At 55.1% G+C, this 13310-nt stretch overlaps 5 protein-coding genes across 5 annotated transcripts; 3 read left to right on the top strand and 2 right to left on the bottom strand.

Annotated features, from left to right (window-relative positions):
* Positions 1-715: 715 nt before the first annotated feature.
* UV8b_05317 (uncharacterized protein) lies at positions 716-6836 on the top strand (the record flags this gene model as incomplete). The annotated part of the gene is made up of 2 exons (XM_043142814.1): positions 716-828; positions 1049-6836. 2 exons carry the CDS (start codon positions 716-718, stop codon positions 6834-6836), a joined length of 5901 nt encoding a protein of 1966 aa, XP_042998747.1.
* Positions 6837-7371: 535 nt separating this feature from the next.
* On the top strand, positions 7372-7670 carry UV8b_05316 (uncharacterized protein; the record flags this gene model as incomplete). The annotated part of the gene is made up of 2 exons (XM_043142813.1): positions 7372-7464; positions 7518-7670. 2 exons carry the CDS (start codon positions 7372-7374, stop codon positions 7668-7670), a joined length of 246 nt encoding a protein of 81 aa, XP_042998746.1.
* A 245-nt stretch (positions 7671-7915) lies between these two features.
* On the bottom strand, positions 7916-9663 carry UV8b_05315 (uncharacterized protein; the record flags this gene model as incomplete). Its single annotated transcript, XM_043142812.1, has 2 exons — positions 7916-8136; positions 8271-9663. 2 exons carry the CDS (start codon positions 9661-9663, stop codon positions 7916-7918), a joined length of 1614 nt encoding a protein of 537 aa, XP_042998745.1.
* An 849-nt stretch (positions 9664-10512) lies between these two features.
* On the top strand, positions 10513-10740 carry UV8b_05314 (uncharacterized protein; the record flags this gene model as incomplete). Its single annotated transcript, XM_043142811.1, has 1 exon — positions 10513-10740. One exon carries the CDS (start codon positions 10513-10515, stop codon positions 10738-10740), a length of 228 nt encoding a protein of 75 aa, XP_042998744.1.
* A 541-nt stretch (positions 10741-11281) lies between these two features.
* UV8b_05313 (uncharacterized protein) lies at positions 11282-12575 on the bottom strand (the record flags this gene model as incomplete). Its single annotated transcript, XM_043142810.1, has 4 exons — positions 11282-11527; positions 11586-11933; positions 12012-12239; positions 12300-12575. 4 exons carry the CDS (start codon positions 12573-12575, stop codon positions 11282-11284), a joined length of 1098 nt encoding a protein of 365 aa, XP_042998743.1.
* Between the last annotated feature and the right edge of the window lie 735 nt (positions 12576-13310).

Genomic DNA, 13310 nt, shown 5'->3' with positions numbered 1-13310 from the left:
GAACCTTGTTCCCCGTTTCTGCTTCTTACGCGCTGCTTTCGGCCGAACCAAATAACCATGGCCGCCAACTCACCAGTGAAACCAAAGGCGTAGAAGTCGAGAGAATCCATGGCGTCTTCTGACCGCACCAATCTGCCCAATGAGGAGTGGGCAAGTCTGCAGCTCCCTCCTGCCCCTGCCCCATTGGGTTTTGGCCCCCACTCTGGCGGCGTTGCCCCGCGCAACGGCATCATGTTGAAGCGGCCAAAAACATCTCCCGCTCGGGAAGCCGAATGAGGACAAAGGGCGACAGCGCATCAACAACCATGAACCAGTTGCTCCTTCTGTCCAAGATCAAACATTAAACCCCCCCACACTCCACCAATCCAAAATAACGAAAACCCCTCCCAAAAAAAAGAGGGAAAAGAAAAGAAAAAAAAGAAACAAGAAAAAAGAAAAACAAACAGTTCCCGACTTTTCCCACCTCTTGGTAGGAATATGAAGAAACGGCTCTCGACATCTTCCGTGTCCATCAGCCTGTCTTGACTGCACAACCTCCCGTCGTATTCATCAGTTTCCACACCTGGCGAAATCGAGTCTTGGTATCCTCTTTCGGGCAAAGCGTGAGCGTCGGCGGTGGCTGTCCGCATTCCTCATCTCTGCACTTTTGCATTCCTGGCAGCATCGCATCGCGGGTCGAGGCATCTCTCTGTGGGGTGCCCCAGGCCAGCCGGACATGTCATACTCGGATTGGGACTCAATCTCGTCTAGAGACGGCGAGAGACATCTGAAACACCAGCATTCTGCGTCGTCGGACCAAAGCCAAAACTTCAAAGCCCTTATTCCCATGTATGTGGCGGGCCTTTTCCCCTTCCCTTCTTCTTCCACTCTCGACATCACGATCCGTTTGGTTCCACTCTTTCGCGGCTTGGAACGCTGCATCGCAAACATCTCTGCTTTCTTGCCTTTTTCTTCTCACTCTCTCTCTCTCTCTCTTTTTTTCTTTTTTGTTTTTTTTTGTCCCGCTTTACGCTCCTGGAAGCAAGTTGGGCTAACATCTAGCAAACAGGTGGGACAGCTCAGATCCCGAACGAGCTCCCCCGCCCCTGCCGCTGAATCCAAACCCTCAATCGCCCGTCTTGGCCTCGCGTATCGGCACGTCCAGCGCCATTCAGTCTGCACATGCTGCTTTGAATGAACGGGCGCGGGAGAACAGTGCCCTCGTCAAGCGTGGAGGGGAATCGCCAGAGAGAGCTCTGGTCAAGGGTGGCTCGCACCGCCGCTTACAGTCCTTGCAGCCCGGCTCTGTCCGAGATCTCAGTTTGCTGATTGAGGGCAACTGGGCAAAACCCGACCTCAGACCGAGCACGCCTACCACGCCACGAGAATTGCCCCCGGAACCGAGACGTGAAGAGAGACACTCGGCCAGCTCGACCCCCGTCCCGGGACCCAGCTTGACCCCAATCCTGAGGCCGACGGCTCGACGACCTCCCCAGAGTATTCTGGGCGAAAACACCCCACCTCAAAGTTCGACCATGCTTGCCTTGCAGGCCATGGGTGCCAAAACCTTGTCCAGAGAGGCCGAGCCTCCCCTAGCAAACGTGACCAATGGTTCAACGCCGAGGCAATCATCCATCACCTCGGGCGACGTGGCCGCGCAGCTCATCACTCTTACCAATATTGCGACTTCTCTTCAAAAGGAGATGGCCGCGTTGACGCGAAGAAGCCGTGACAACGCTACCGATCTGCTCAGCCTAAAAGAGGCAACCAAGACGAGAGACGAAGACGTTCGAAGGAGCTTGAGAGAGCTTGTCGGCAATATCCATGAAACATCAAGCAAAATGGCTTCCTTCAATGGACCTTGTCTCGATACCAAGCCCTTTGGCTCCCCACCGACCAATTCAAGGCCCTTTCAACTTCCTCGATTGCCATCCCCCAAGAGCTTCGCCGAATCCATTGATCGTGGCTCTATCAGCACTCCGTCGCTATCCGGAGTCGATACCTCTGCTTCACTAATGCTTCTGGAGAAGATCTGGAACGCGCTCGGTACAAAGGATGGACATGAATCATTGGTGGGCTTGCTTACTGAGCTATCTCAAAAGCTCTCCGGCCTGGCCACCTCCAGCAAGATTGAAGAATTGGCAGATTATGTTCGCTCACTGTCGGAAAATGCCGTCATTGTCGGCAAGTCAAGCCGAGGGGAAAGCTTGAGCGACGAAAATATGGAGTTGCAGAGACCAACAAGTGGGCCAATGTCTCAGCGTGTCGACCAACTGGTTTACGATGCTGCCAACGCGAGATCATCTGCGCATCCTGCTCGCGGCGTTGACTTGGTGAGCGAAGATCTCTTGAAGATCATCAGGTCCGTCAAGGATAGCGTTTCCCAGAGCGGTGGTTTGACGGCCGAGGTTAAAGCTCTGGTGCGCGAGTTGAGAGGTGAAGTGCTCGGCATGGGGCGGGAGTTGGGAAAGAGGCTGGAGAGAATGGGTGTCAAGGGAATCGAGGAGGCTGAATCTCCAAGCAAGGATGAAGTCTCGAGGGTGATTGATGAAGGTCTCGAGCAAATGAAGGAGCAGCTCAACAACGTCTTGCGAGAACATCGACGTCAGTCAGCACAATCACAGTCTTCTCAGAAAACCGTCATTGACTACCAAGAGATTTACAAGGCTATGCGCGCCGCATTGCGCGACAACCAGGCTTCCAGCCCTGAAGCACAGGAGTTGAGCAGAGACGACGTCATCGAAGCGGTCAGAGATGCTTGGGAGAACTATAAGCCCGAGATTGAGGTACAGCAATTGGGACTCGAGCGGGAAGAGGTACTGGCTTGCCTCAAGGAAGGCCTTCAAGAATATGCCCCTCGTGACGAGCGGCCAGAGGCAGCCACGAGGGAAGAGGTCTTTAAGGCTGTTGTTGAAGGGCTGAAGCATTTCGTGCCGCCCCAGGTGGACACACCGGCTTCTTTGTCGCGAGACGAAATCATTGACGCAGTTCGTGACTGTCTTGAAGAATTTGAGTTCCCCGTCGCCGCCTCGGCCATGGGCAACGACTTGTCACGCAATGATGTCGTCGAGGCAGTTCGTGAAGGCCTCAATGGGCTAGACCTGCCTCGAGCGGACGCTCTTGTGGCCGTTCCCAACAATGACGAAATCGTTGCGCGCCTACAGGACATTATGGAATACATGAAGCTGGAATTCAGGGCAGTCTCTGAGGAGGCCAAGGAGAATGTCGCTGCCAATGGACGAGATACTGAACAAGTCTTGGACGCCACAAAAGACGGTCTGGAAAACTTGCGAATTGCTATCGAGGGCTACGTTGAACGAGTCTCGGGCACGACAGACCAGGAGGAATTCATGCAACACCTCCTCCGAACAATGGACGAATTCAAGGAGGAGGTTTCGAGGGCTGTAACGCAGGCCAGCGATACTTCTCGTGAACAGCTTCAGACCGAGCTCGAGGGTCTACGCGAGGTTGTAAATTCCTCCATGATCCCTGCCGCCCATCAACCTGCACCAGGAGCCAACAACCAAGAAGTCCTCGAGGCGCTTCATAATGGATTGACGAGCCTCAGACAAGAGATCTTGCGGCCACGACCCGAGACTAGCGAGATTCTTGATGCCATACAAGATGGGCTCAATGATCTTCGTGCCGGAATCGACAGAGTGACCAACAAGCCTGCCGACCTGACCGCCAACGATGAGATTCTGGATGCACTAAAGGCTGGCCTGGAGTCGGTTAGGTCAGACATTGAAACCATTCGTGACAGCAGCAACGACAGAGCAGTTGCTGTGACAACCGTTACAGAGGACGACGACGATCGTGCCATGATCCCTGCTGACTCGGTGAAACAGGACGATATTAGAAATCTTGAAATCCTCATCACTCAACTGCGAATCAAGGTGGAAGCCATGCAGCCCGAGACTGAGAGCATCCACCGTGAAGACTTGATTCGCATGGAGGAAATCCTTCGAAATGTGGAAAAGGGCGTCGAAGAAGTCCGGGCTCGTGAGCCGCCTGCTGCTTCAACTTCTCCGCCGACTGAAAAAGAAGAAGCAAAGGATGGCTCTGATGGCACGGCCAATGGTGATTCCGCTACCAAAGACGATGTGCAGGCTATTGAGACCATTCTGCGCAATACGAAGGCAAGCTTGGATGACCTGATGGAAGGCGAGCAGGCCGTTCGCAAAGAGCACATTGATGTGGTGGAGGCTCTTATCCTCGAGACTCGAGAGGCAGTAACTTCGATGGCTGATCAGCTCACTGCTTTATCTCAGAAAGAGGACCTCTCTGCTCTGGAGACGTTGGTTGCACAACTCAGCCTGACCATGGAGGAAATCAAGGAAAAGAGTGAGAAGGCGGCGTCTTCTGAGGAAGGCGTGGCCACCAAGGCTGGTGTCGAAGCTATCGAAGCCGTCGTCCTAGAAATCAAAACAGCCCTGGACTGTTTGTCGGGTACGGACTTTGCCGCCATCTCTAGCAAACAAGACGTTTCCGACTTGGAGATTATTATCAAGGAAGCCAAGGAGAAAATCGAAAGCCTCACGGAATCAACTGCCAAGGCTCTGGACGATCGTCAAGCTGAGATCGTCGGTGTTGCCGATCGTGTAACAGAGATCAAGACTTTCCTTGAAGAGTTCCAAGACGCCATCAGGGGTAAATTAGAGGACGGATCGTCAGGAATTGATGCTCTCGGCAAACTCTTGGAGGGCATGAGCGAAAAGATGGCCAAGAACGAAAACGTTGGCGAGGATCTCAAGGAAATGTTCGAAACGATGAAGTCTCAGTTTGAGGAAAACAAAGAAGTTGTCGCTGGCGCTCGGTTGGAATCGAATGAGAAGCTGCAGGAAGCGGCTGACAGTATCGGCAGCAAAATTGACGACAAGATCACGGAGCTGATTGCCAAGTATGACGACTTCAAAGCCGCCATGGATGAGAAGGCTGACGCGAGCGAAGCCCGAGGGCTTGAGACCGAGGCTGCAGTCGTCAGCACCAAAGCGGTTGCCGAGGATCTCAAGCTGTTGATTGACACTCTGGGCTCGACTGTCACCGATTCACTGGAAAAGATGGAGGAGGCATCGCAGACTGTCTTCTCCAAAGTGGAGGATCTTGCTTCGCGTACGGAAGAGAATCATGCAGAGGAAAAGACGGAGCACCAGCAAACACGCGAGAACATTCAGCAGGCAGTCGCCACCTTGGAGGGCCTGCAGGGCGAGGTGAAGGAATTTCAACCCCAGATTCTGGAGGCAGTCAGGGATATTCTTTTGCTCGTAGGCGAGCATTTTGAGCACTCGAGGTCTACCAGCACCGATATCCGCGACAGGATTACTGACATGAAGCCATTCGACCCGGCCATGCTTCCTGTTCCCGAAAAGTATGACGACTCGGATGTGCAAGAGAAGCTGAGTCAGTTGGTGGAACAGAAGTACGACGATGCCGAGGTCAGAGAAAAGCTCAACATGCTCGTCGAGCAGCGGTACGACGACAGCGCTGTTCGGGAGAGGCTCGACATGCTGGTTGAGCAGCGGTACGACGACAGCTCTGTTCAGGAGAAGCTCGACATGCTGGTCGAGCAGCGGTACGACGACAGCACCGTTCAGGAGAAGCTCGACATGCTGGTTGAGCAGCGATACGATGATAGCAACGTTCAGGATAAGCTCGACATGCTGGTTGAGCAGCAGTACGACGACAGCTCTGTTCAGGAGAAGCTCGACATACTGGTTGAGCAGCGGTACGACGACAGCTCTGTTCAGGAGAAGCTCGATAAGCTTGTGGACCACTCTGCTACATCCGCTCAAGCCTTGTCACAACTTGAGACATTGGACAAAGTGCACCAATCTGTCGTGAACACGGCCGCGGAGATTTCGCAATTTCTCTCTTCCCAGAGGCAACGAATTGAAGACGATCACGAAGATCGAGAGAAGATGCTTCATGATACAATACTTGAGTTGGAACGGAAGATTGCTGAACGCGACCTCGTGGAAGCATCCTTACTCAGCTTGAAGGATGAAGAAGAGAGGATGAGAGCCAGCGTTTTGAGCTTGCGACTGGAGCAAGAAAGCCTAATTAGGCAAAAGACTCGCCTCGCTGGTGATGTGGGCTCGCTCGAAACCGCTCTTCGCCTCCGAAAGGAAGAGCTGTCGGATATGGAGCACCGCGCCGAGAGGCTGGAGCGTCGAATTGTAGAAGGCGTTGTGGACCACTCTCGCCTGCTCTTGATGGTCAAGGGCACCAAGGGGCGCGACAACATGAGCCGGAAGCGAGTCAAGAAGCCGGCTGCGCAAGACGAACAGTCCGCCAACACCAAGTCGAGCCGTCCAGCAGTCAACATGGCTCTGGCAACGAAGAGACACTTGGCTGCACCGACTCAGAATGGGACCGGGAGACGAATTGCTTCACTAAGCCAGATGAACAGCAGCAATTCACCGTCTTCCCTCGTCAAGCGGAGCCAAAGCGTCAGAACAGCGGCCGGTCACGGTCTCCGCAAGCGCAGCTGGGGAGGGGATCATGCTGAAGGATTTGGGGATGAAGATAAGGAGAATTTGGGCGCGCGGGAGACGGTGGAGGAGCTGGAGGAACCCGAGAGCGTGACTCTTTCTCCACCGGCGAGCAGCAGCATGAGCCATATTGACGAGGACAACTCGATAGTCGACTCGACAGCGGATGATGATGGCGAGGCCAGCGATGCGGAAACGTTGCGGCGTAGCAGCGCCGGAACGACGGTTCTGTCAAGCCAGTACACGGAATCCGAGGCTGGGTATAGCGAGTACGACGAGACGAGCAGTGAGTGGACCGAGAGCGTCGTTGAGACGGATGCTGGAGTAGAGACGGGCATGGTCGTATATGGAAGCGGAGAGGTGTAGACTTGGAGCATAGTACTATGGATATGGGCCGGGCCTGTGGACTTGGAAAACTGTGGGTTTGCGACTGGGAGCTCTTGTTGTTTTCGAGCTGGGGACAGGAGACATTGGTCGAGAACGAGGAACTGGGAAAGATTGCAAAAAGCTTTTTTAGAGTTGTGAGCGATTCAGTGTTTGTCTGCTTTGTTTGTGAGAGCCGGTCATGAATATATGATGTATTAGCCGATTCGGGTGCAGTTTTGCAATCCAGTTGCTTTGTTCTTTGCATTGACGCAGCAGGTCTGAAGATTAGATGTAGTTTAGAAAGGCTGCATGTGGCCAATTGGCCGCGGCAGTTGGCAGCTGGCAGTGGCAGTGGGCAGTGGGCAGTGGGCAGTGGGCAGTGGCAGTTGGCAGTGGGGGAGGGGGCCGCGCCCGGAGCAGCCCACGACGATGCGTCGGGAGGAAGTCCCTCCGCTATGTACTGTATCTACTAGACCACTCCCAACGCGTCTCAACCATCATCCTCCAGCACAGGTGACATGAAGCAGACGGCACGATGGAGCAAAACATCCTCTCCCAACCCGAAATCTCTCCCCTGGAACACGAAGTCCTCGAAGAATACGAGCGGTTAGCCAACAACATGAAGCAGGTAGGCCAGGCTCCCTCGCTTCATGATTCCGTGTCTGACCCCGTCGTGAGCAGCTGGCGGCCGTGCTGGACGGCCTGGCGTCCAGCCCGTCGATTGAGATTCTGGACGGGCTGAGGGATCTGGAGCGCAAGGCGAGCCTGGCGTTTACGCTGCTCAAGACGAGCGTGTACAGCATTGTGCTGCAGCAGGAGTATGGTGAGGGATAGCCGGTGCCGCGGGGGGCTTCATGGTGCCCGCGAAGCAGCAGCTCGGCAGGAAACTCGGGACTACGGCTTTTGTTTTACAGCACCATGGCACCTTGAGATACATGCACAGGGTCCAGTGCACAAATGTGGTGGTAATACACTTTGCTGGCCCTGCCTTCGCGCAGTCTACACCGTGGAAGGGGCGGCAGAGAAAAGGCAGCTAGCCAGCCGCGACCGGGGCGGGAAAGGAAGGGAAGGGGGGGGGTCTAGTATACAGCTCCTCCGTAATACACCTTTCTCACGTCAACCATCTTCTTGCCTCTTCCTACGGCAATCTCCTCGGGATCGATTTGGTTCCGGAGAGCTTCGTAGGCCGCCTTGACCGAGTTCATGGGGTTCTTGGACCGCGGCATGCGCGCGTGCATGTCGTGGATGCCTGACGCGCGGCACATTTCAAAGATGCGGTGGGGGCAGCGAAGGCCAAAGCCTGGCGGGGCGAGAAAGATTCCATCAGAAAGGGACACCTCGGTTGCAGAGGGGGATATATAATATATATATATATATATGTATATGCGCATATGCAAAAGGTGGGATGCAGGCGCTTGTAGAAATCTGACTTACCTGGGGGCCGGGAAAACAGCTCCACCACCGTCCCGGATACCTTGCCCGTGGGGTTGCCGTAAATGGTGCGGTTCTCGTACCGTCGGATGGGCTTCATGTTGCGGATGGCCAGCAGCTGGGCCGTCTCGGCGGCCAACCCCGGCTCGGTGGACTTGGCGATGCCCAGGCCGAGGCGGCCGTTGCCGTTGCCGGCGATGGCGACGACGGAGGCGCTGCGCACCTTGCCCAGACGGGTCTGGTTGGAAACGAACCGCGTCACCAGCACCTTGCGGTAGATGGACTGGATGTCGCGGAGCGTCATGCCCGTCAGGCGCTTGATCTCCTGGTAGTGGCCGCCGTCGTCCTGGCCCTCGTCCTCGGGATCCGCCGCCGACTTGTACAGGCCCTCCACGCCGGGCACCTTGCCCAGCTCGACGGCCTCGGCGGAGAAGGCGCGGCTGAGGCCGGCGGGGCCGTCGGCCAGCAGCTCCAGGTTGCCCGGCTCGACCTCGCGCTCGTCCGCCACGGCGGACAGCCTGTCGAGCTCGCGCTTCCACTCGGCGTCGACGGCCTCGTCGAGCTTCATGGCTTGCGCTCGGGTGAGCAGGCCCGAGCCGGAGGCACTGGCACTGGCACTGGCGCTGGCACCGGCACCGGCATTGGCATTGACGTCCGCCTCCGCCTCCGCCAGCTCTTCCGGGCCGCCCTCCCCGACGAGGTACCTGCTCAGCAGCTCCGGGTTCTCCTCGAGATCCCGGAGCTCCTCCTCGGTCAGGTCTATCAGGTCCTCGCCGTTGCTCTCGCGGACCCTGCGCAGCGCCCGCACCATGGCCCTCGTGAGCTGGTCGCTCGTCTTCTTACCCGTCAGCTGCGACATGCGCGACCCGTACCGGTCCGCCCAGTCGTTGTGGTCGAGCCACTCGGGCTCCGTGGGCGTGACGTCGACCTTGGGCTTCAGGTCGTACCTGGGGTCGAGGACCGTGTAGTCCTCCACGTAGTTGGGCCGGTAGGGGTCGTCGCGCAGCCGCCCCTGCATGATCAGGTCGTCTGGGTCGATGGCCTGCTCGCCCGCCCGCAGGGCCTCCAGCTGCTCGGGGGTGTATTTCTGCTTGAGCAGCTCGAGCTCCCGGTCCGAGTAGCTGGGAAACTTTTCCTCGCGGTACTTTTCCAGCACCGAAGGGTTCAGCAGCCCCATCTCCTCGGCCTTGACGTTCCTGAACCGCGACCGCCGCTTGGAACGGGGGCCTGAGCTGTGGAATTGCCGGCATTGGACGGCAGTCGCTGATGCTGATGCTGCTGCTGCTGCTGATGCTGCTGATGATGCTGCTGCTGATGCTGGGGACGGGGCAGCTCGGGAGCGGCTCGAGGCAAGGCATCTGCCGAGGAGACTACGCGCAGGGCGTACCACGCTCATGGCCACCCTAGCCAGCTCTACTGAAGTGCAAGTCGCAGTTGCAAGTTTGCGGCAAAGGTCGGTTGCAGTCGAAGATGCCGCTGCTCAGCTCAGCCACCAGTTGGGACTTATTAGTGTCAATGTCAACAGGAGCAAAACCAAGGGGGGGGGGGTTATTTTCTCGTGACGCGAAACGGCAGGCTCTCACGTGTGTCGTCACGTGCTGGACCGTTCCCCCGTCCTTTAAACCCGTCTCTTTCAAGTTTTTCGTGACCTTGCCGATCAGGGATGGTTGGTCGGTCATCAGAAATCCGTCCGTCCGTGGTCTTTGCAGTTAGTTGTTGCTGCATCGCACGGGTACATAATGCATCCGTCAAATGAGTCGCGATGTCGGTGTCCCAACTCTCCTTGCTGGTTTTGGAATACATCTGATGGCGCCGCGTCGTGAAACACTCGTCTCAGGACAACCTCCTGCGCCTGCGCCCGGTGGTGCCTAGTTGGCTCTCAGGTAGCGCCCAACAATCGAAAGTTTTGCCCAGCCAGCCAGCCAGATCTTGAAATCTCATCTCATCTCATCTCATCTCATCATACCCATCACCGTGGTTCTTTTCTGTGCCTCTGCTCCCAAAGGCTCGCCGTGCATCTGGATATCCACGACCAGCACTCTCTCTCTCTCTCTCTCTCTCCCCGTTGCCGTTATCCCACCTCATAACGTGTCCATTCATGTGAAGCCCATCATCTCGTTGCGCAAGCACATCCAACCAAATTGACGGCCCCAAAATCCCCACCCCCCGAAGAGGCTCCCTCCCTCAGCCCGCCAGAAATTATCGACAGCGGGCCATATTTAGACGAAAGAGAAAAAATAACATCATGGCCAAGTTCGACTGGTTGACATCCGTCGGGGCTACCAGGGAGGCCGTTGCCGTGCTCAACGACCAACCCAACCTCCTCGTTGACCTCGTCCTGGTACTCATTGGTCTGGGATTACAGTGTCTGCTGGTCTGGTACATTCACTATGCGACAATGAAACCGGAGCAGAAGGAGAAGAGGAGGAAGCCAGCGACAGATAACCCGATGGGTGCGCAAGGACGGACATGAAATTGACCCGGCCAGCCAGTGTTTGGCAATACTACCTTCGTCAGTGGCGTCAGTGCCGACATTTTTCTCAACCTCATTCCGCCCATGTGCCGAGGGTTTTCCTGGCAGGCTGTGCAGCACTTTGCTATCGTTGATTCTGTCAAAGATCAATCTTGTCCAAAAGCACGCACATCAGTACATGAGCCCATTGACAACTTGGTGCCGTTCGGGGGGAAAGGGGGAACAAGACGAAAGGGGGGGCAACGTTTGCAGGCAAACGATGAAATTTCTCCGCTGTTATCAATGTAAAAAAACATCCTCATTCACATCTTCCGGCACCATGTCCTCTGCTCCATCTCAATTGCCGCTGATCTACTCGGTTACCTGCTTCACCAACTCCCATCTTGGCCATGAAAATGAAAAATGGACTAGCTTTCGAGTCGTAGATCATCCGTCAAAAGATTTGCCGCGCAAGATTCCAGTGTTCAATGACTCGCATCACTGAAGCCAATGTGTTTGGGGTCCTCAAGCAATGATCCTTCTGATATGCAATACCGTGCTGTCAAAGCCAGCCTTTTTTCTTCCATCGTGATCTCGACGACTCGGAAAGCAGCATGTCCCAAAGGCTACCTTCAATGCCGCGGTTTATCACATCCGTTTGAATTCCCTCACGTCTGAACGTTTCGTCGTAGGCGTTCATGCTTGTAAACTTGTCCATTTTTCTGCGAAGACTCGGTGATTCGGCATCCTTCATCCTGGCGAGCGAAGCTGCTATGATTGAGACGAGACTTCTTTTGGAAGAGATGTCCTGGCTCGTGGTCAGCACATATGTTGCTCCTCCGGACTGCTCGCAGGCGGCGGTATACCTTGAGATACGTCATATTGAAAACCCCTGGAGCCAGCCGTGACAACGGAACGAAGTGCTTGCTGTTGATGACCCGCAAGTTTTGGGGGTGCCGTCTCGTTCCAAGCAGTATATTGTTCAAACATGAATCAATCAACCCTTTGACCGACGTGGTGAACAACACATCACATGTTGTTAAACACTCCCTTTGCGGTTGATTTGACGTTCTGCAGCATGGCTTTGACCGAGGATCAAAGTTTATGCTCCGCATAAACTCATCCACAGCTTGCCGGTCCGCCGGAACGAGCTGTTCCCTCATATTCTGCGTGAATTCCTCGACTGCGATTCGATCTTCAAGGGCCAGGTGTTCCTGAATATCATCCACGCTTTGGACACTGTATTTTCTCCTCCTGGTCGATCTTTTTTTCTTGCCGTGGGAAAGACGTACAATTTTCCTCGTTGGCCGTGCTCGGTCCCTTTTGGGGCAGTGTGCCCTGCAATCGGCAGACAATTCTATGGAGTACGATACGGATCGAAATGCCGCCACTGCCGCGGTCTCGGGGGCCGTCAGAGCAGATGACAGATCAGGATGTTGTATTGACAAGGATATTCTATTCGCAAGAATTTCGTCAGGTCCGTCGTCGGCTAGCAGGGTAAGACCCAAGTCATCCCACACCTGGGTTTGTATTAGCTCAAGGTTCGAGTTGTCGACGGTTTGGAGGCAGTTAACCCCTACTTTGCACCCCAAGATGACGTCGCGGATATACCTCGTTGCGTAAACGTCAATGACCGGCGTCCCATTAGCCGATGGCTCTATTCTGAAATAGCACAAGCCGTTCCTGGTGATCCACAAGTTGGTCTCTCGGATGATGGCGTCCAGCTCATCGACGGATGCGGGACGTCCGTAGGCTTCAGGTATATCAAGCACAAGTTGGCCGGTCACTGTCAGAGTGGTCTTTTCCGCCTTGTCTTTGATGGAAAAGTGTGGCAGAGCGATTGTGCAATCTGGCATCGTTCTGGCGTCCTATTGCTCAACGAGCACCGTCTTTGTATTTGGAGTTGTGTTTGAGAAGGCTGGCGATGCCCCGAATTCAGCCTCCCGACAATCCTGGCGCACGCGGCCTCGCACCGTCTTTGTATTTAGAGCCGTGTTTGAGAAGCGCGAGACGTCATCATCAAGACGCTGCACACGATTTGCGGGCTGGTATTACATCTTGGCTTGGCACAAGAGTCCCAGGCATGTCAGGCATTTTTGCACTGCACATTCAACAAGGGCATTCCATTGCGCGGCGGAAGGAGCGAAGGAAGCAGATTGCCTTGCCACCAGACCAGACCCTCCCTTCCCACAGCATCACCCGGGCGACCCGCCGCACCGTCCCCATTGACTCGTTCTCTCGTTCTGGGCCTTGTCATTGATTTTGACCAGACAGATTTTCGTGTAGATTCTTTTCTTGGTGGTGCCAATGGGGCAACAGATTGCAAAGGAACCTGTCGCCCACGGTCCGATCTTGCCCATCAACAGCAGGCAGGACAGCATGCTCAAAGTTCGCCTTTACAAATGGAACACGGCGTCATTGGGAAATTATACAGTCCCATGTGAATTCGAGGTTGCGGATCATATCTCATAATTCTTTCCAGCAGAATCTGTCCCACGCTCACAAGCGTAGAAGAGTGCAAAGAGAAGAGGAGCGCAAAAAGGAAGAAAGAAAAAGAGAAGAAAGAAATAAAAAAGAGAGAGAAAGGAAAG

The sequence above is a fragment of the Ustilaginoidea virens genome, chromosome 4, assembly GCF_000687475.1.
Source record: "Ustilaginoidea virens chromosome 4, complete sequence".
Taxonomy (NCBI): domain Eukaryota; kingdom Fungi; phylum Ascomycota; class Sordariomycetes; order Hypocreales; family Clavicipitaceae; genus Ustilaginoidea; species Ustilaginoidea virens.
This window is presented reverse-complemented; position numbering and strand designations above follow the sequence as displayed.